General features: G+C 34.7%; 3 protein-coding genes across 10 annotated transcripts in view; 2 read left to right on the top strand and 1 right to left on the bottom strand.

Annotated features, from left to right (window-relative positions):
- The window catches only part of SCLY (selenocysteine lyase), a 29,240-nt gene extending 28,406 nt beyond the window's left edge, over positions 1-834 (bottom strand). Inside the window, exon 1 of one of the 2 annotated variants that reach the window (XM_058189254.1) lies at positions 716-834. The gene's annotated coding sequence lies outside the window, so the exon portion shown is untranslated. Of the gene's footprint in view, positions 1-445; positions 579-715 lie in introns of those variants that run through there. The other variant, XM_058189255.1, reaches the window with a different exon arrangement.
- Positions 293-7,224, top strand: LOC131201403 (uncharacterized). 5 transcript variants are annotated; one of them, XM_058189266.1, is made up of 3 exons: positions 950-1,081; positions 3,280-3,354; positions 3,448-7,224. In XM_058189266.1, the coding sequence occupies exon 3, from the start codon at positions 3,480-3,482 to the stop codon at positions 4,347-4,349; it is 870 nt and encodes a 289-aa protein (XP_058045249.1). In that variant the 5' UTR covers positions 950-1,081; positions 3,280-3,354; positions 3,448-3,479; the 3' UTR covers positions 4,350-7,224. The 5 variants fall into 5 exon arrangements, with proteins under 5 accessions (XP_058045248.1, XP_058045245.1, XP_058045246.1 ...); XM_058189265.1 differs by lacking the exons at positions 950-1,081; positions 3,280-3,354 and adding an exon at positions 293-506; XM_058189262.1 differs by lacking the exons at positions 950-1,081; positions 3,280-3,354 and adding an exon at positions 293-620.
- AIRE (autoimmune regulator) overlaps positions 6,191-19,907 on the top strand; it is a 41,620-nt gene continuing 27,903 nt past the window's right edge. Inside the window, exons 1-9 of one of the 3 annotated variants that reach the window (XR_009155831.1) lie at positions 6,191-6,303; positions 7,246-8,861; positions 8,946-9,001; positions 11,088-11,238; positions 12,433-12,607; positions 12,999-13,148; positions 13,930-14,001; positions 15,732-15,850; positions 18,469-18,584. Coding sequence is in view for 1 of the 3 variants with exons in the window: in XM_058189250.1 (XP_058045233.1) it covers positions 9,000-9,001; positions 11,088-11,238; positions 12,433-12,607; positions 12,999-13,148; positions 13,930-14,001; positions 15,732-15,850; positions 18,469-18,584 (785 nt within the window). In the remaining 2 variants the exon portion in view is untranslated. Of the gene's footprint in view, positions 6,304-7,245; positions 9,002-11,087; positions 11,239-12,432; positions 12,608-12,998; positions 13,149-13,929; positions 14,002-15,731; positions 15,851-18,468; positions 18,585-19,907 lie in introns of all 3 variants that reach the window. The other 2 variants (XR_009155832.1, XM_058189250.1) reach the window with 2 other exon arrangements.

Genomic DNA, 19,907 nt, shown 5'->3' with positions numbered 1-19,907 from the left:
TCTAAGCACTGACATATAGTAGGAAGAACGGCAGGCTCTTACTCTAGTCCCGCCCTCGTTGGCAAGGTGACGGTGCCCCCAAAGAAGAGCTGATTGGCCAATATTCGAATATAATTTTCGATTAACGGCAATTTAAATAGGTTCCCTTTGGAGGACCAATCGAGTTTCTCCCCACCGAAAGCCGATTGGCTAAGAGCCTCCCTGTTTTGTGAGTCGAGCAGTTCTTTCGTCGATGAGGATGGTGCCATCCAGTTTTAAATGATCTACTCTCCCCCCCCCCGACGCGAACCCCCTTCTTTTTTAAACCGTGATGTCGTTTATTGACGCCCCTTACTAGATGGTGGTGATTTTTTTTTTCTGTGCTGTGCTGTTATTCAGTCGGTTCTTTTTCCCGCTAGGAAAAAAAGTGGGCCTGTCAGTTTTCCAAAACTTGGTGGGCCCTTACCCACGTTTCGTCTCCGCTGACTAGTCAAAAACGAAACGCAAGCTATAGCTGACGATTCCTGGTAGGTTAATGCTGTTTTCATCAGCCGCTCGTTAAAAGCCTGTGTGGACCATAGAGATGGAAGGAATGCCCCCGATAGCAAGCCGTAAATATGCCCTTCTTCAAGATGGCGGAGGTGGGTTCGCTTTTCCCTTTTTACTGCCTCGAGGTCTCGCGGGGTTTTACTAAAAGGATGGTGCACGGCGCGTGGGCCTGTAAGTGACGCCTTACCGTTGTTGTTTTTTTTCCTCCCGTTCTGATAATCTGAAACAGGAGGGGAGGGATGAGGGGAAAGGCGGAATTGGAGTTCACCGGACTGGGTTCCGCTGTTGCTGGCCTACGGGGGGAAGAAAGGGCCTGGGCTTCAGATGGCCTGCTATACGCAAGTGGGCAGAGACTAGACGAGGCCGCTCCACCCCCTTTCCTTATGGGTCCGGTGGCCCTTTGCTTTTTCTACGTAGCATCCTCGTTTGGGAAAAGCCAAATGAAGTGAAGTAGCGACAGGGATCTGCCAAATGGAGAGACGCTTCTCATTCTCTGTTTGGAAGGACAGCGCTCAGTCACTCACACCCCAGCGAGCAAATAAAGAGCCTATAGGTATTCTGGAGTTTGCTGACAGCAGAATAGATTGAGGTGGCTGGTGGGGTTCGTCTACCCTGTTTTGGAAAGCTGCTAGGTTAGAGAACAGAATCGGGCGGTATACAATTTGAATGAATAATTGTTATTATTTATGTGTTGCAGCGAAGACACTAACAGTTTTGTGGCACCCAAATACTAATACATATTATCCTATTCATCCATTAAGAGTTCTTTGCACCCTTCTTGTCTTATGTTTTCTTTGGCCATCTGCGTGCAGACGTGCAATTTTTTTTTTTAAATTGCAAGATGCTGGAAATTATAGAACTATAAACTAGCTCTACAATGTAAAGTTTGTATTTTGAAGGCTTCTTGCATTATTGGATAAAATAGCACTCTACATGGGAGTGCCGATTACTCTCCCCTGTGTTTCCATACTTTTTCTTCATATCTAAAAACAGTGCATTCTGTTTGGGGCAGCATTTCTTTGCACATATGTTTAAGAGTAATTAAAGTGTGCAGGATTAATATTTAAGAATGTATACGGTTCTGGAAATTCAAGTTTAGTTTAAATAAACTTTGCAGCTAAGTTGATTTTTTCATAGACTACAGCTTTTGAAAAGATGCAGAGAATTTCCATTGTGTATAATGAAGAGCATAAATAGTTAAAAGTTGGTAGTATAGAGCAGGTTTAATGTAGTTGTGATTAATAACTTGTTATGTTCAGCTGCAAATGGCTCCAAAAAATTCCTTGGAGAGGATTCTTACTTGGGAATATTGCAATTTCCACCAGTGGAAAATATACATTTATTCATTTAATACATATATTGCCAAACTCTAAAAGACTTGTGTGGTATAACAGAAAAGCGGATTAATTGAGAAATAATGGCAAAACTATTAATTTTCATAAATTATAACCAGAAATATAATAGGTATATGTACTGGAAATTTAAACTTTTTTCTGAATAGGTCAACTTTTAAGGAATTTCTAAAGGGTAAGAATAATGGAACCATTTAGATTTTTGGTGGGATGGCATTCCACATGGGGTTTCCATTCCATTGAGAAATAAGATGTCCTTATTTTTCCCTAGAGAAGAAGGAACCTTCAGCAATCCAAATAGAGGTCTTTGTCCTGAATAGATAGAAGCTATTAAAAGATGATCCTGAATTATTTTAATTTATATAGGCATCCAGTTGTCATGTGAATTAGGGCATAGTAAACAACTGCAAAATTTTACAATATAATAACATACAGAGAAAACTTCATTAAATCAAAAATAATTTAAAAATAATCAAGATGGTAATAAAACCTTCTGGCCAGTTCCTGTGGGAAAAAAGAAGTCTTAAGAGCCTTTAAAGAACAAGGCCAGGGACAAGACTACATGGTATCTAAATCTCAGGCATGAAAGCAGAAAAGACATGCTTCCTAGACCGTGCCAAATGACACTGCTTACGTGACAGGTGCATGCCTAGTCTCCCAGATCTTATTGGATGCTAAGCTGAAGTTGGGCTTTAATTCATTTTGAATTTGCCTGTTGGTCAGTGGATTCCAATATTATGTATGAAAAGCATCTCTCATCTGTGGACAAATAGTCATTTTGGTCCAACTGTAGCTTCAGATTAATTTTAAAAGACAGATCCTGTAAAACATAATGCAATTTAATCAAGAGATGGCAATGACATGACTTTGTTGCTTTTATTTTTCGTTTAGGTTATATCCCTGAGTGGTGGTGTAATAGTGACATGGGCAGTATATAAATTTAATCAAATAAATTACTTTGTTCCATAAACATTGTTTTATAAATCTGTATTGTTTGGGGAAAAATTAGTTATCTCTGTCAGTAGAGGTAATTGAAAATAGAATTATTTCAGTAAATAAAATAATATACTAATGTTTTATTCAGTTTAATGAAACAGTAAGCTACTTACTCATTTACACATCAAAAGCAATGTAATCATGCTGGCAGAAGGAAAGGGTCAAGTAAAAGAGAGCCTTTTTTTCTCTCTCCCTCCCCTCCCTTTGCAGAGTGGAGAGATTGGAAGAGGAAGAGATTTCAAGAGTACTATAAGCTGTGTAGTTTGCCTGCAACTCTCAGTCTTAGGCTGCCAGTATAATTGCATTGCTTTTGACAGTAGGTGGACACTTGAGCATTCCAAAGGGTGGGGGAGTGGTAAGGCAAATGAAAGCTAAAGGTGTGAAACTGTATTGTCTCTTCCAGCTGGAAAGCATAGTTTGTGATTTCCCACGATGACTGCTTTGCTTAGTGGCGGAGTTGCCGATCCATATCATGATAGTTAAGCAAGAACTACTTGTATAGCATTTTTTAATTCAAATTCTCATTTTCATTGTTGGTGTTATTTCAGCTAACGTCTCCCTTCTTTTTCAGCTTTTGATATAGAGTGACTTTAAACAGGAATTATGGCAGCTTTGGATAAAATAAAAGCAAAAAAGACCCTGGGAACTGTTGATTATGTAGAATCATCTGAATTTGCACAAGGAATTCTGCCTACAAAGAAGGATGTCATTCAAAACATGTTGTATTTGTTGCATCCAAAAAGGGCTGGACAAGCACAACGATCCAAAGAAGATGCTGCCCAATTACTTGCTGAACTTTTGCAGGAACACTGGTTGTTTTGCAATCTATATACCATAGCAACACAGAGCATAAAGAAGCATATTCTGAAAGTATATGAAGAATTCTCAAAATTATACCAATCCAGAAAGCGAAGAAAAAATGAACTGTTTATTCAGAAAGCAGATGACTTCAATAGGAGTTCAGAACAGCTTTTTGATATATTTTGTACAGACACTGTTACACGAGAGAAATTGGAGCAGTGCAGTGGTGTTAAGATGACAGATACTGAATGGAAATTCCTTGAAGATCAGAGGAATGAGAGAAAAATGTACTTTGAGGACTTTGTGGACAAAAAACAAATGGAAACAATAGAAAGACGGAGAAAGGTTGAGTCATTAGAGCATTTTAGGAAAATTGCAGAGGAAGAGAAAGAAGCTCATAAGCGGAAAGAAATGACTTCAAACAGGGATGAACAGCCAGTTGAAGATGTTAATAAGAATAAAGATGACTCCTGTCTTGAATACAACAAGGGAATTGGAGGCTTTTCAGATAAAGCAAAAAGAAAACGTCTGTCGTCTTGTTGGGTAACTGGGACAGCAACTTCAACAACTTACAATGAATCAGTTCCTTCTGAAAATCAGCATCTACGTATGAATATCAGAAAAGTCAGACCAGGATTCTATGAGACTTTTGACAAATACAAGAACTGCTAGTTTGGTATCTGACCTCTCTGGAGGAATTAACTTAGATTTTATGGTACCCAGATTATTTGCAAGTTGGTGTAGATAATTATGTTGGGCTCCCTTATTGTGCAACAGCAGCACCAAAAGGATTGGTAAAAATAGTCCATGGAAAAGGTTAAGATGATAGTCATTTAGTTTTATAGCAATATATTCACAAAGAGAAAATATTAGTTATGAAAAAACTATAACATTTGCAAAAGAAATCTCAAGTTCCAGTGCTTATAAGCTTAAAAAAATAAAGTAGACATGAACAGGTTACATTCCATGAGAATAATGTATGTATTTCAACAAACTGCTTAGGAAGATAATGCTTTATCCGTTATGTACAGCATTTGAATCAGACCAGGCATACTAAAAACCTTTTACTAAAAACATAATATGAAGATCTGAGAAAGAAAAAAAAAGAAGAGTAAATTAATTAAATAATGTGTTTTATTCCAGCTCTGCATCTCTGGAGATTGGAAGACCATATCCAATTTATTAACCTAAGAAGCTATACATGGCTACTGAAAGGAACAGAATTCCTAGTCTTGTATAACATTGGAATATTCAGGATCACAATAAACTGCAAACTCAAACCATGACAACTAAAACTCTGTCCCTTAAGGAAAAATAATAATTGGTCCCAGTGATTCAGAAAGTGCTGTTATTTTCTAGGGAAAAAAGAAAACAAAAAGCGGTCTGGCCCTAAGAGATGTAGTATATATAACTTGCAGTTGATCCACTGAGATTCAAATGGTTTTAGGTATTTGCACAAAAAGTAATGGATTGCTTATTTGACCTAGTAGATAAATAGTTGCTAAGAAACCCTACACTTTGGCAAACCAGTTCTTGTAGATAATTTGATAGTTTATTGGAAAAAAACAAGAATTTTAAACAATGGCTTTAGATACCAGTGTGCTGGTGACAGCTATCATTTTTCTGAATTCTTGGCAATTATCGGTGGTAATTATGTAAAAAAAAATCTGTAGTTAAAAGTAAGGGGAAGATGTGTAAAATACAATATGATACCATAAGGTGAACTTGCCTAAAGGTTAAAGAAAAAAGTCTCAGACTGATAATTTTGAATGTGTAAACTGATGTTTGCAACATTAGCTACTTAGTCATACCAACTGACTTTGTAAGTTGATTCTTTAAAGATTTAAACCTGAAAATAGTTTCAAATCTTTACCTTATAATTCTAGAGTAGTCCCATGACGAGATAGGTAGCAAATGAATTCAGTAATGTTTTAAGAATAATTCTGCATAAATTAGGTAGATATATTACAAGAGCTGTGGTGGCACAGTGATTAGAATGCAGTATTGCAGGCTAACACTGTCATCAGCCAGGAGTTCAAACCTGACCAGCTCAAGGTTGACTCAGCCTTCCATCCTTCCAAGGTCGGTAAAATGAGGACCCAGAATGTTGGGGGCAATATGCTGATATTTGTAAACTGCTCAGAGAGTTCTGTTCTAGCACCATGGAGGGATACATGTCTTATTGCTATTGCTATTACATATTTTTGTTTCATTTCACATCTAAAAGCTTTTTTCTGTATTTTTAGCATTATATTTTCCATGTATTTCCCTATAACAACATGACTACTAAAATAAACAATACACACAGTACAAATGAATATATGACTAAACGAGTCCAAACTGATTTTAATTATGTAATTGTTTTGTAAGGAAAATATCAATTTGAATGCTAAACTAGCAACAAAAAAATAAGAAAAGCAGTGTTGGATTTACGCATATTGGTTAACTGTGTGCCTCTGGGAAGCCTCCAAATAAAGTGCTGTATGTTGATAATAACTCCTATTACAATTGTTCTTTAGATCCTGGAATTCAGAGGCATAAACATATCCTGGAAAATTGCAATGGCAAATCTTCTGCCTAGAAAACTATATACCCGTAGTCCTCGGGAATGAAGCTTTAAATTCTGGTATTTAGAGCCATATAACATCTAATTATTCATATTCTGATACTTCCAAAAATGTTTTGAATCCTCCTTTAAAATCATCTAAAAAGTGACTTGTTTTATAAAAATGAATTTATATGATTAAATTAAGTGGTGTATAATATGGAATAGCTTCTTGAATTTCCCGCCATTCACCTTCACCTGATAATCTCTGATTCTGGTGTTATGAAGAAGAAAACAGAAAATTAGACCTAGTTGAGAAGTTTAGTACAGTAAATGGGGGAAATGAGTCATGGGCCTTATTTTTTCTTTGAAAGTCCTGAAGATTAAGGAATATACAAACTAAACCACTTGATATGTTTTATATAGGATGTAGTATAAACATTTTAGAATAATGGAAACTCTGAGAATGAAATCTTGAGAATGGGAAATGTATGCCTCCTAGGTTAATTCCTTTATACCTACCTTTTACAGCCAAAGGAAGATGATCAAGTATGTTAACATTGTCTGTATTAAGCTTACTTGAGCAGTACCGTGATCAGCTACAGAATAATCAATTGCATGACTAAGACAGTTTTCACTGAAATGTAAGAAGGCTCTCAATTAACAGTTTTAATTGTTTTATAAACTGAGTTTCATAAACTGAGGTTTTTTTCTGGCCAAGAATAAAATTGCTTAAAAGCATCATTCTGATTGTCTGCTATGCTTTTCATCAATATATTAAAGCTGTGTGGCCTTTATGAATATTAAATGGATCAGCATCTCCCTGATTTAACTTTAATTGGAAGATGCATCTGTTCCATTTGTCAATTTTTTGAAGTTGAAACTGGAGATTGAACACAATTTTATTCTTTCTCAACTCTTTGCAGTTTTTCCTTTTATTGTTTTGATTTCTAACTTGCAATTCTGTTTCTAATACTGATTGTCTGAATAAACATTTCTGACTGCTGCTCTTTCCTGTTTTAGGTCTGATATTATAGAAAACATTCATCATGTATCCTGGAAGAAGAGAATAAATGCTTATGATACAACAGTCTCTGTAATCTACTGTTGCACTGCATAATAATAATAATTGATGTCTAAAGGTCATTGAAATAGTGTTTGGGTGGAACCAGTCCTACCCATGAGGGGACCCTAACCATAACTACTTAGAAGGCCTGCCTCTTAATCCTACTTCTTTATCATTATATGGAAATAGAATCAAGTTTGATGCTTGGCCTGAATGAACAGAATCTTTCTTCACACGGCAGTTTCTAATATATCACAAGTGGTCATATCAAGTTAAAATTCCATTCAAATTTCCAGTCAGAATTTGCTAATCGATTGGGATTGCAAATATGAATAATCTTTGATACCAAGTTCACATCATTGATTAGCAGCTGAATCATTCCAACATATAGTCAAAATTTGCAGCTGACACAAAATACGTCCAGCTTTTGGGAACAGGAACTCTGTCCAAAGTATGCTTGTACCTGTCCATATTTTTCTAAATATGCACATTCACATTATTCAATAGAGCACTAATGCTAACTTGCTTGGACCATATTTGCAATTCTGAGATGCTAAAAGTACTTTTACAAAATATATATGAGATTTACTTCCCATCATCACTACCATTTCCTATAGCTCTTAAGATGTCTTTTGCTATGTTAGTTTGCCTTTAGTTTTTTGAGGGTACACATGCATACTTCATAGCATTGGGTTGTAGTCCCATTTAATGTGGCAGTTTTGAAAATAAGCTTAACGCTGGTACTATATTTGTAATAAATCAGTTTACTTATTTAGCTTTATTAAAAAGTAACAAAATAATGGAACCTGGTGATCACCAAAAAAGGGTTACCAGATACACAGTGCTGCATAAGGAGAATAAAATTTTGGGCTTACATAAAACCCCATTCATATTGTATACAACTCAATATACCATTGTTAATTATAGTGCGATCTTTACACTTTATTTGGAAATGATGGATGACAGTATTTTGACTTTATTTTTCTAGTTCTTTGCTAACACAGTTCCTAGAAATAATGGCAAAGCTTTATTTTGATGAAAAATACATTTGTTTATTAGCTTGTTCTGAACTGTAGGAATAAAATGGATTAAATGCTGAAACTTTTTTGGAACTTGTTAAATTTTATTTATTTAGATTTACTTATCAAATTTAGAAACTGACCATTTCGCTCACAGAGCAATTTTGTTAGGAGCACTTTTTTATGCAAAAATGAAGGGTGGGGTTTGATTTTGTCCACCCAGGAGGATTCCAGGCCCTCATTTGTCACCTTTCCTTATATGTCTCAAGGCAAAATTGCCTTGTCTTTAAGCAGACACTTGATTGTTTTAACAGTATTTTTATAACAGTTCTCCCATTTTTGTATATAGCATAATAAAGCCAGTAATTTGCTATCAAGATTATGGGAATTGTAATTCAATACGTGTAAGAAATATTGGTCCCTGCTCCTGTGTAGCATCAAGTCAATCATGGTTTATACATAGTGAATGGAATTGCATGAATCAAATGAGCAATACAGATAAGCATCATGAATGAATTCAATGCTTAACTAGCAACAGCCCTCAATGCTTTCAGGTAAGTCTTTCCCAATGCCAATTTCAGCTGAATTTTTAATTTCACTTGAAATTCTAATATAGCACATACTTCTGTTTCTTGCAGTTCCCACTTCATTAATGAATTTGGGTGAGGTACAATGCCATAATAAACATACTCATGTAAGTATGCACAGTTCTAAAAATGATGCAAGTTAGTTTTTCTAAAGTAGAATGGACATTTGTGGATCTAAAAAAATACATCAGCAATCCACAAGATGATTTGAGTTGTATACTTTTATTTCTTTGGTGATCATTATTGTGGAATTTTCCTAGCTTCATTTTAGTGAAGATATAATGATTAAGTACCATGGAAAGTCCACAAATTTTGTCAAGAATAATTTAAAGTGCTTTGAAACCAATTACATATTTGGGAGTAATGATATATTTATTTTGCATGAAATGCAGTTTATGATCCAATTCTCACAGAATTACCATATAAAAGAACGCTACTCACAGCTTTTAGCTGTCACCTGATTTTCATGGATTGAAACAATAGAGTAGTATCAGGTTTTCTAAAACACTAAAATTCTAGGAAGTCCACTGAAATTCTGAAAAATGAGTTAATGCACAGATCATCCTAGGATTTTATTATTAACAAATAGTGTTAACCACATTATTTATTACTATAACAAAAAGCATTAACATTACATTATTAAAATTGCTTTAACAACATTACTTAAAACAGTATAGAAAAGAACTGAAAAGTCTAGCTTCTCTTTTTCCTTTCTTCCCTGAGCAAAACATTTTTTCCAAGTCAGCTGAAATAAAACATCATTTGGTGCTGAAAAACTGCCAAAGAGACAGGGACTTAGCTTTCTGTAAAGCCATAATGTTCAGTCACAAATTTTTAATTGGCAACTGTAAAGATAAAAGATTAGATTTTAAATTTACTGGTTTTAATGGGTTTTTATTATTTATACTGTTTTTAATAATTTGGCTATAGAATAAGTTTTTTAATCGTTGTTTTAGTCTGTATTTATATGTATTTTAATTGCCTGTGAACCGCCCTGAGTCCCTAGGGAGATAGGGCGGTATATAAATATGAAAAATAAATAAATAAATAAATATTCAAATCTCCAAATATTGCTGATCATCTGCCAACATCTATCTATATACCGGTACTGACAAGTTCATCTTCATTCGGGATATAAACCACTTGATGCTATTCTTAGGCCAATTTCCAATTAATTATATTCTTCCTAAACTGACTTTCTAATTCTGGTACCTTCAAATGTGTGAGGTCTACAACTCCAGAATTCCAATTCTTTATGGAAATCACAGACTAAAGAAGATTGCCCTAGGCTCTGACTGCTCTTGACCTGCCCTCCCATATTTGTATTTTAATTAAATTATGACAATAACTTCTCAAACAGCATGGATATAGGAGCTCAATATTATTATATTCCTGATTAATAGTCATATCTTTGCAACATAAAAAAATTAATTGGCAACTCTCTCATGCAAGTTATGGAGCCTTATCAGAACTGTAAGGGACCAGAGGTGGGGTGGGGTGCACTTCCCCATCCACAGTACAACCTTCTCATTTTCCAGTCAAGAAAGGTAATACACAATGTGTGCAGATGGCACAGGGTGGAGTGAAACACTGTGAAAGAAACATGATATTTCAAATAATAGAGCAGTCTAAATAGGCTTTACTGGAGAGAGCTTTTATTTCTCAGATTCATCAGAGTGTTATTACTGAGTTTCTGTTTGTATCTTCAATCAAATTTTGTTGCTCTTGTTCCACATACCACCTCCTCCCTCCTCATCTATCCTTATTTCAAGATGGAGCAATATAAAGAGCAAACAGAACTACAGAAAGCAGATATTGTGCTGATTACCGTTTAGGAGGTGAGACCAACAATTTGGTCTCTCTTGATTATTAGGACAGCTGGCTGTCAAAGCTAAATACTTAGAAATATTGAAAGAAATGAAAAACAACAACCAAGGAGTCATTGGAAAAGACAAATTATAGGCAGAAGCATCGTCTTTTTGCAAACTATGTTTGGAAGTCTAATGTTCCAAAGCCAGCGAGGCTGGCAGAAAGGTTCATAAAATAATGATGATCCTTCAGAATATCTTACCTCAAAACTGGGGTTTAAATTATCTCCAGGCATTTTTAATAAGGTTTGATTCCTGCAAAGTTGATCCAAAAATAAACTTGGAAGATTAGTTTACTCCTTTTGTACATATGTTTCTGTTCCAGGATGTTCAATTCCAATAGAGCATTAGGGGAAGGAGATTTGAGAAAATTACTGAAGATTTATCGCACAGAGATTTCAATGGCAGTGGATGATGTCTTCCCATTACTTCATGGACTTGCTGATCATGAAATTGTCACTGAAGAGATGTTCAAGGTGAGAGGGGAAAAAATCTGGGTACTATGTAGCTCTTCAGTACATAATATTGGAATATATCCATTTCTTTTAAGCGATTCATTTAATGTGTTACAATAATTTGCATATTTGCTGTTTTATTTTATACAGTATTATATATAGCTCATGTTCAGCTACACCTTTGCTGATCTATCTATCACTTTTTAACTTTGTTTAAAGTTTCATTACTGCATTTTTTCTTTCACTCTGTGCAAATTATTGAAATGCGATGGTTTTTCAGACTACTTTGTATAATTTTTTATTTAGGCAGGTAGGGTGAAAAATCAACAGAGTCTGAAACTGTATATCCTAGGTATTAACTTTTAGTATCAAAGTGTGAATGAAAGTGTTGTCTCCCAATTTATACGCCAAAGTTTATGGATATAGTTTGAAATAACTGCAAATGACTAAAAAGGAATGCCTGTCTAAAGACATTAGTTTAGGTAGAGAGTAATCTGTGGGTACTGGTAACTTTTTCCCACTCTTTTAGCATTACAGTTTTGCTTCAATTTCTAAAGCACTTTCAAGACTACTTATAATTCCAAAAAGCTCGCATTCAATTTTCCTCAGTTTCTAGCTTTTTTCCAAAAAAATTTTCATTTTAATCCTTTCTTTGCTATATTGAAAATAACTACTTAAATTTATAAATACTGTACTATGTTCTATTTATTACATTATATTGTTTGATTTTTTCCCCCCAATATACATTCCTTTTGCATGAAATTTTCTGCGTACTAAATCTCTTTTTTTTAATTAATTTAATTTATTTGCTGCTCATCTTGTTTCGAAGCGACTTTGGGGAGCTTTTTGTACATCTAAATACCATAGATGTATAAAACATCTAGTATACTGCATATTAAAGTTAAAGTCATCCTAAAATATATACACTTTAAGGCCAGGTTTAAATTTTACTGCAACATTCAGAAATAATCAAAATTTAATTTTGTGTCTTAATTTGTGATGTGCAAATTAGATAAATTGCATCAAAATTATTTCTCACTCTTTGTTTATAAAATAGAATATTCAAATGTTGAGACTATTACCATCACTAATTAGCTACTACTCAAGAAGATGGACTACAACAAATAATATATACTGCATGTTAAGCATTTTGAAGGAATAAAATATATGTGAGAAATAGGTCGATTTTGCATTTCTCCTCTCTTTGTCTTGAAGGATACTCTCCACCTGAAGGAAACCGAAGGTTGCCACAGGGCTTTTTATACCATGTTGACATGGTTGCTAAATCAGGATTTATCTTCTATAGAAGATTTCTGGAGAGTCCTTTTCAAAGAGTACAACTTGGAGAGGTATTCCAAGCTTCAGTCCATTTGGAGCAGCTTTCCTAAAGGTATAAGATGTCATTATGGCCTTAAAATGGAATTTTTAGGAGACAGTGAGAAGTTGTGAGGTAGTATAGAAATTGGGAATTATGGGAGTAATCCAAGTTGTATCTAATTGGCTGAATGTGGTTCATTTTAGTATTAGTGTATTTGGGACATGCCTAGCACATAAAAGTGATTGTAGTACAAGCTAAAATTCAAGTTTAATTTAAAGCCAGCCACTTGATATAATGATGAAAATGTGAATTAATGAGTCATGGTAGCACATTTAAAAGATCTATCTTGTGGCATGTATCTGTCTTTGCTAAGGAAGAAGTTACCTTCTATATGGTTGGAGATAAATTTCCACAATTGTAGGCAAGAATCTCAGTCAGTCTCAGTATTTCTCCTTGTTTTCAGATATGGATTTCGGCAAGCATCGCAAAACAAAAAAAGTTGCCATTAGTCCAAAGACTGTGACTCAGCACAAATCCCAAGGAAAGAGAAAGATAGAAGAAAAAGACCCTTTGCAATTAACTCAGCCTTCAGGGAAAATTGATCCGCACTTTGGTATAGAATTATTTATTGTGTTTTTACTGTATCTTGTGGGATATTGCAGTTTAACTAAAATATGAAAAGAATGAGTTTAAAGAAAAAAGGAAACTCCTCCCTTCCCCAAAATCTAAGCATCTCAGAAGAGGAATTCATTGTAATGACGTCATACTGCATTTTTCTCTTTTTATAAAATTAAAGACATGCAGTTGGAGTTAAACATTTTTTTACAGTTTATTTTCTCTACTAATGACTCTCAAACTTCTGAGAAAAGTATAGTTCTTACTATTATGCTAATAAATAACATATAATAAGATTAATTGTTACAGGTAGTCCTCAATTTACAACTATTTGTTTAGTGACCAAATCTGCAAAGGCACTGGAAAAAGTGGCTTAAGACTGTTTTTCACACTTAAAATTGTTGCAGTATCCTCACAGTCATCTGATCAAAATTCAGGCAATTGGCAACTAGCATGTATTTATAACAGTTGCACTGTGCTAGGATCATGTGATCACCATTTGTAACTTTCCCAGCAGGCTTCCGACCGGCAAAGTCAATGGAGGAAGCCATATTTGCTTAACGACTGCATGGTTCACTTAACAACTGCAGTGATTCACTTAACAACTATTGAGAAAAAGGTCGTGAAACGGAGCAAAACTCACTTAACAACTGCCTTCCTTAGCAAAAGAAATTTGGGGCTCAATTGTAGTTGTAAATTTAGAACTACCTGTATTGTGCATTTTGCAAAAAAAGACAGTATCTGCTTTCAGTATTGCAAACCATCTTATAAATCAACAGGGCCCCTTCCTAAAACAAAAATTGTGAAGAAATCAGAAAATGCTGAGGTACAACAATACCCTCTTCCAAGTGGTAAGTTTATTACTTTGCTATACTTGTTGAATACGCTAATCCAAACTGTTCGGCTACTTCTGTGAAATGATCTACCAATCAAAATAAAATTTAAAACCATGAACAATCTTGTTTCATTATCAGATCTCATTAGATTTTGAAATGTCTCCCTGAGATCTGAAAATGGAACAGAGAATTTCACAATAATTTGACATCTTTGTTTGGAGTCTTGTCAGTGAAATATCACATGACTTGGACAAGTTTTAGATTTAATTTTGAAGTCTTTGGTTGCTAGTCTTTGACTAATCTATCAAACATTATACTATGCCTTGATGTACTGCTCACTCAGATATGATCCCAAATCATTAGAATTCTGAATGTTTAAGGTATTGTTCAGCATACAAATTATTTGTTTAGCCAGGGGGCCTATATATTACATTTGGTCAAAAAAAAATATCATGAAAGGCCACTCGGTAATTTTTGCTGAATCAACTTCTTATTGTAGCAGTTGATCTTAGCTGCCTTTTGATTATTTCATTTAAGTCTACTCTTTGCATGTAAGAAAACTGATTAATTATAAGATTAAAATAAGAAAAAACAGATCATTAGTTCAATATTATCTGCAGCCATCTCTCCGCAATTCTCGTACCCAATTTAAAGAACATTCTACTTGCTAACTATTCTCTTCAAGGAACCAACTTGTAATGTAATGGCTAGGGCATCAAGCTAGAAACTGGGAGAGCATTTCTAGTCCCACTTTAGGCATAAAACTAGATGGGTGACCTTGGTTTTCCCCTCAGAAGGAGGCAATGGCAAACCACTTCTGAAAAATCTTGCCAAGAAAATTGAAGGAACTTTTTCAGAAGGTGTCCAAGAATTAAACAAGATTGATAGAAGAAACTGATAAGGAGAATATTTCAATGTTGAAATTAGAGGTCATTGGTTCTTCCTGAGCTTGGTTGTTTTCTTGCAGACATTTTATTACCTAAACTAGGTGACATCATCAGTGCTAGTATGGAGTGGGGTTTGCTCTCAATTTATATTCTAGTGGTTTGCCCTGTTGGTGTTGGTGGGAGTGGTCTTGGAGGTTCTTTGGTTGGGCTGTTTAGTATTAATTTGTTTGGCAGTTTCTTGACTGAGATATTGTCATTTCTTAATTGTTGGTCCAATGTTAATCTTGGTGTTAATCTATGCACTTCTGGGTATTGATTGTTGGTGTGGAGGTGTTTTGGTCTATTTGTTCCCTTTTTGCTTTGTTGATTGTTTCTTTTGAACAGTATGTTAACAGAAAAAAAAGTCTTCAAACAGAAATAATAGACAATTTCAATGTCAAGATGAAGAATTTCCAAGGGAATGTTAACTTGATCATTTGTTATAATAGCATTTTAAAATGGTATTTAAGTAGATTCCATTTTTGCATATGGGGATCTGAAGTATAAAGGTGGGAATCTACTGAACAGTTAAGAATTGAACTCAGCTCTTTCAAAGTGCTTCATTCTACTTTAGAACCACTTAAACAATGGCACAATGATATTCTCCATATTGTGTTAAACTTCTTTCTTGCTTTGTTGTAAAATTTATATCAAAGCTAACTTATTTTATACTGCTGGGCACATGCAGAAAAGATAACTATACTTCACAATATGTTGTTTGAAAAGATTAATTTGGTTTAATATTCCAGTTGCAGCTAAGGTTAAATTATCTCATAGGAAAGACACAATTCCAAAGATGTCAAATATGTCTTTTTCCAGGCAATGCTAAGAAATTTGTTAAAGTTGGGGATGAATGTTATACATCAAGCACACTGGAAGAACTTGGAGAAAATAAAGCTTATGAAAAGAAACCCAGCATGAATAACAAAGAACCCCAGGTTTCTGAATATGTATAATTATATAGTATTATCAATTCTTATTCTCTTTGGATCTTTAGCAATAAAAAGTAATCTATGTTGGGCTGGTTTCTCTGTTTAGAGTCAGTCTCACTATGGCAAGGTTATAGTGACCCCACAGGGTCTTCATCCATGAAAAGGAAATCCAAGAGCTTCTATTAGTCTTATTTATATAGCACCAATACAAAATAGTTTTCAGCAAGTGTTGCATGCATCTGCCAATCTGTATTAAGATGCAAAACTAGCAACTGAACGTGAATATGTGAACATGACTATTCAATATGAATAGGTGAACAACAGCAGGAAAAACATTTTCATACTGGTTCCACATGCAAGAGACAGATACTTCTGCTTGATACTGCATTGTTTACTTTACATATTTGTAGGAAAGTGTGGAATATGGATGCATTATTTTAAAGCAAAGGAACAAGTAATGGCTTTTGTATGTGTGCAGCCTATGTACTCTTTCCTTGCTACCTCACCAAGTCTTGCCAATCACTATTACTAAAACTTACTAAATTATTAAAAGCACAATTTCTTAAGATTTAAGCCAGTGATCTCATGAAATTGCAATGTAAGCCATACTATTGTCATTAAAAAAAAGTCTCTTAACATTATCTAAAACTGAAGTGGAAAACTATCTCATACAGTTTCTATAATTGTCCCATCTAATGTGGCAATACATCATGTTCAATATCTTGCTGAGGTAAATAAGAAAGGTGAGATTGTAGAAAGAACCTGTAGACATATTTTTGTTGGAAACTGCTGTTTAGATTAATTCTTTACTGTATAGGTAGTCCTCAACTTACAACCAGTCGCCTAACAGCCATTCGAAGTTATAATGGAAACTCCAGCATGATTTATGACCCAATTCTGGATTTTTGATAGCTACACAACCTCCTGCAGTCCCCTGATCGCATTTCAGGGCTTTGGCAACCGGCTCAACTTTAGAGCTAGTCACAACAATCCATGGTCATATGACTGTGATTTATTTATTTATTTATTTTGAAGATTTCTGGTCTTTTTGACTGATTTCTGGCAAAAAATGCCCATAGAAATATGTTCACTTAATGATCATGGCATTTGCTTAATGACTGTGGCAAAAAAATAAAAGTCATAAAATTGGGTCCGATCATGTGAATACTTTGGATTATGACCTCGATGACTTATAGTTAAAATTCTGGACTCCATTATAGTCATAAGTCATGGACTATGTGTATATGACAATATTCTAATATAAATGAAAAAAATCCATAATTTTTCCTTTGATAGGAACAAGTGGGGGCATGATGGGAGTTGTCCTATGTGTTACTAATAGTTAATAGTCTAGCTTTTTCCTAATCTCTAGTATATACCCAATGTATAACTTGCTGAATCCATCAGAGTGGGAAGTCCCAGTTTTCTTTATCTACTTAAACTGGTGTCAGATTCAAGGATTTGGGTTTGACTATGATGTATTTTTTTTCCTTCTTAGTGATGTGCCATTTCTATCAAGATGGAATTCCCCAAGTATTTCAAAGCGTATAATTACTCTCTTTCTCACCTGAATTATTTTTAAGTTTACGTTTCTCCCTGAATAGAGATAGGGGCTTGGGGAGATTCAGGGCTCCGTATGTTAATTATGCTTAGAGATACCGCCCTGTTTCTACAGGTGTCTCTTCATAGTGCAGTTTTTGTCTCACTCCCAGTCCAGGGTGGAGGGAGCCTAAATTTGTCTTTAGCCGTTCCAGTTTTAAAACAGTATTCTCCATCTTCTCTCAGAAGTCTTAGAGTATGGATGAGATTAGGACAATTTATTCATGATCTTGATGCTGCTGCTGTCAAGAGTTTTCATCTAGTGAGCTTCTGTTGGCTTGCTGAGGATGCCCTTGCCATTTGGTCAATATTCACTGCCCTCCATGGCTGCTTTGGCTTGGGTTACAAAAGAAACTAGATAGCTGATTTCTGCAATATCTGACTCAGGCTTTACAAAACATCAGGTCTTTATATACATAAGTCTTCATGGATCTTGAAGATATTTAAAATAGGCTACTGGTCAAGATAAACTGAGAAATGATAATTTTAACAAAGGTCTAGTGATTTAAGAATAGAATAGAATAGAATTTTATTGGCCAAGTGTGATTGAACACACAAGGAATTTGTCTTGGTGCATATGCTCTCAGTGTACATAAAAGAAAAGATACCTTCATCAAGGTACAACACTTGCAACACTTAATGATAGTCATAGGGTACAAATTTAACACTTAATGATAAACACTTAATAATAGTCATAGGGTACAAATAAGCAATCAGGAAACAATCAATATCAATATAAATCATAAAGATACCAGCAACAAAGTTACAGTCATACAGTCATAAGTGGAAGGAGATGGGTGATGGGAACGATGAAAAGATTAATAGTGCAGATTTAGTAAATAGTTTGACAGTGTTGAGGGAATTATTTGTTTAGTAGAGTGGCGTTCAGGAAAAAACTGTTCTTGTGTCTAGTTGTTCTGGTGTTGTTCGTAAGATCGGCAAAAGCAACCTCAGTAGTATGGAAAGAAATTAGTTCAAATTGTAATGTTGTTTTGTTTTAATCATTCCACAATTTTGCTGGCCAGAAGAACGATGATGAATGTGCCATCTGTAGGGATGGTGGAGAGCTGATCTGTTGTGATGGATGCCCTAAGGCCTTTCATCTTGGTTGCCTTATACCACCACTGACAGAAATTCCAAGGTAAAAACAACTTTTATCCATCTAAAATTAATGTAGCCTTGGGTACAGATTTACAGCCATTTGCTTTCTTTTTAATCATGTTTTTTGTAGCCTTTACAATTAGTTAGTTGTAACCATTAACTTAATGTTGTTATCTTATGTAGCATGCTCTCACTGAGTTTTGTAATTAATTTTAGGGTCCAGGCTATAGATGGGATTTTGTATTTATTATTAAACAAATAAAAGATGACAAACATCTGGCTTATAATTAAAAAAAATACAGTTATCAATACCTTCTCAAAGTAAAAAATGAATAATTGTGAAAAAGATAGATAGATAGATAGATAGATAGATAGATAGATAGATAGATAGATAGACAGACAGACAGACAGACAGACAGACAGACAGACAGATGCACATTATTAGATATATAATAATAACAACAGAGTTGGAAGGAACCTTGGAGGCCTTCTAGTCCAACCCCCTGCCCAGGCAGGAAACCCTACATCATCTCAGACAGATGGTTATCCAACATTTTCTTAAAAATTTCCAGTGTTGGAGCATTCACAACTTCTGCAGGCAAGTCGTTCCACTTATTAATTGTTCTAACTGTCAGAACAGTTATAGTAGCTATGTACATTGTTTATATATAAGGTATATTCAAGTCAGACACAACTTCTGAGATCTGTAAAAATATTTTCCAACTTAATCTGTCCTCACTGGCATTTTGAGAAAAATTGGCACTTCTTACAGGAATATACCACTGATAGCCTTGGTCGCATCTAACCACCTTATCCATTGTCTTCCTTTCTTTCACTTTGCTTAACCTTGCCAGTCATTCTAATCCATTATCTACTGGCATCACAAGCCCAAGTATATGTGTGTCTGTTTACATAAATTCTTTACAGTAACTGTTCTTTATTTTTCCAGGAAAAATTTACTGTGGGTTGTTTTTTGCAGACCACATTTCAAATCCATAATTTGAAGATATCTGATTTATTACATTTGTTCTTTTTCAGATTTTCAGCTAAATATTGCCATTGGCAAAGGTATTGCTTTAACTACTCTGATATTTATTATGCAGATTTGCAGGCATACATAGTGTACTTTAACTGGAGGAATGTTAAAATATGGATGAAGTATACTTATGGACTGGTTGTGTGACATATTTAATGTATACTTAAATATTGCCTATGTACCGGACATAAGAAGATATCTCAATCAAGAGAATCAACGAAGAGAAGAAAATAACAAGAAAAAGAAAATGAGATATCCCAAAGGTGTTTTTTTCCAAAAGACAACTGGACTTTCTTGGGTTTTTTCTATGAAAAATTTTGTTTCTCA

Source organism: Ahaetulla prasina, chromosome 6 (assembly GCF_028640845.1).
Source record: "Ahaetulla prasina isolate Xishuangbanna chromosome 6, ASM2864084v1, whole genome shotgun sequence".
NCBI lineage: Eukaryota > Metazoa > Chordata > Lepidosauria > Squamata > Colubridae > Ahaetulla > Ahaetulla prasina.
Note: the sequence above shows the minus strand (reverse complement) of the source record. Positions and strands in the feature narration are given on the sequence as shown.

Bases quoted from the DNA above. Each gene is read 5' to 3' on its own strand.
- LOC131201403 (XM_058189265.1), top strand. From the start codon at position 3,480: ATGGCAGCTTTGGATAAAATAAAAGCAAAAAAGACCCTGGGAACTGTT.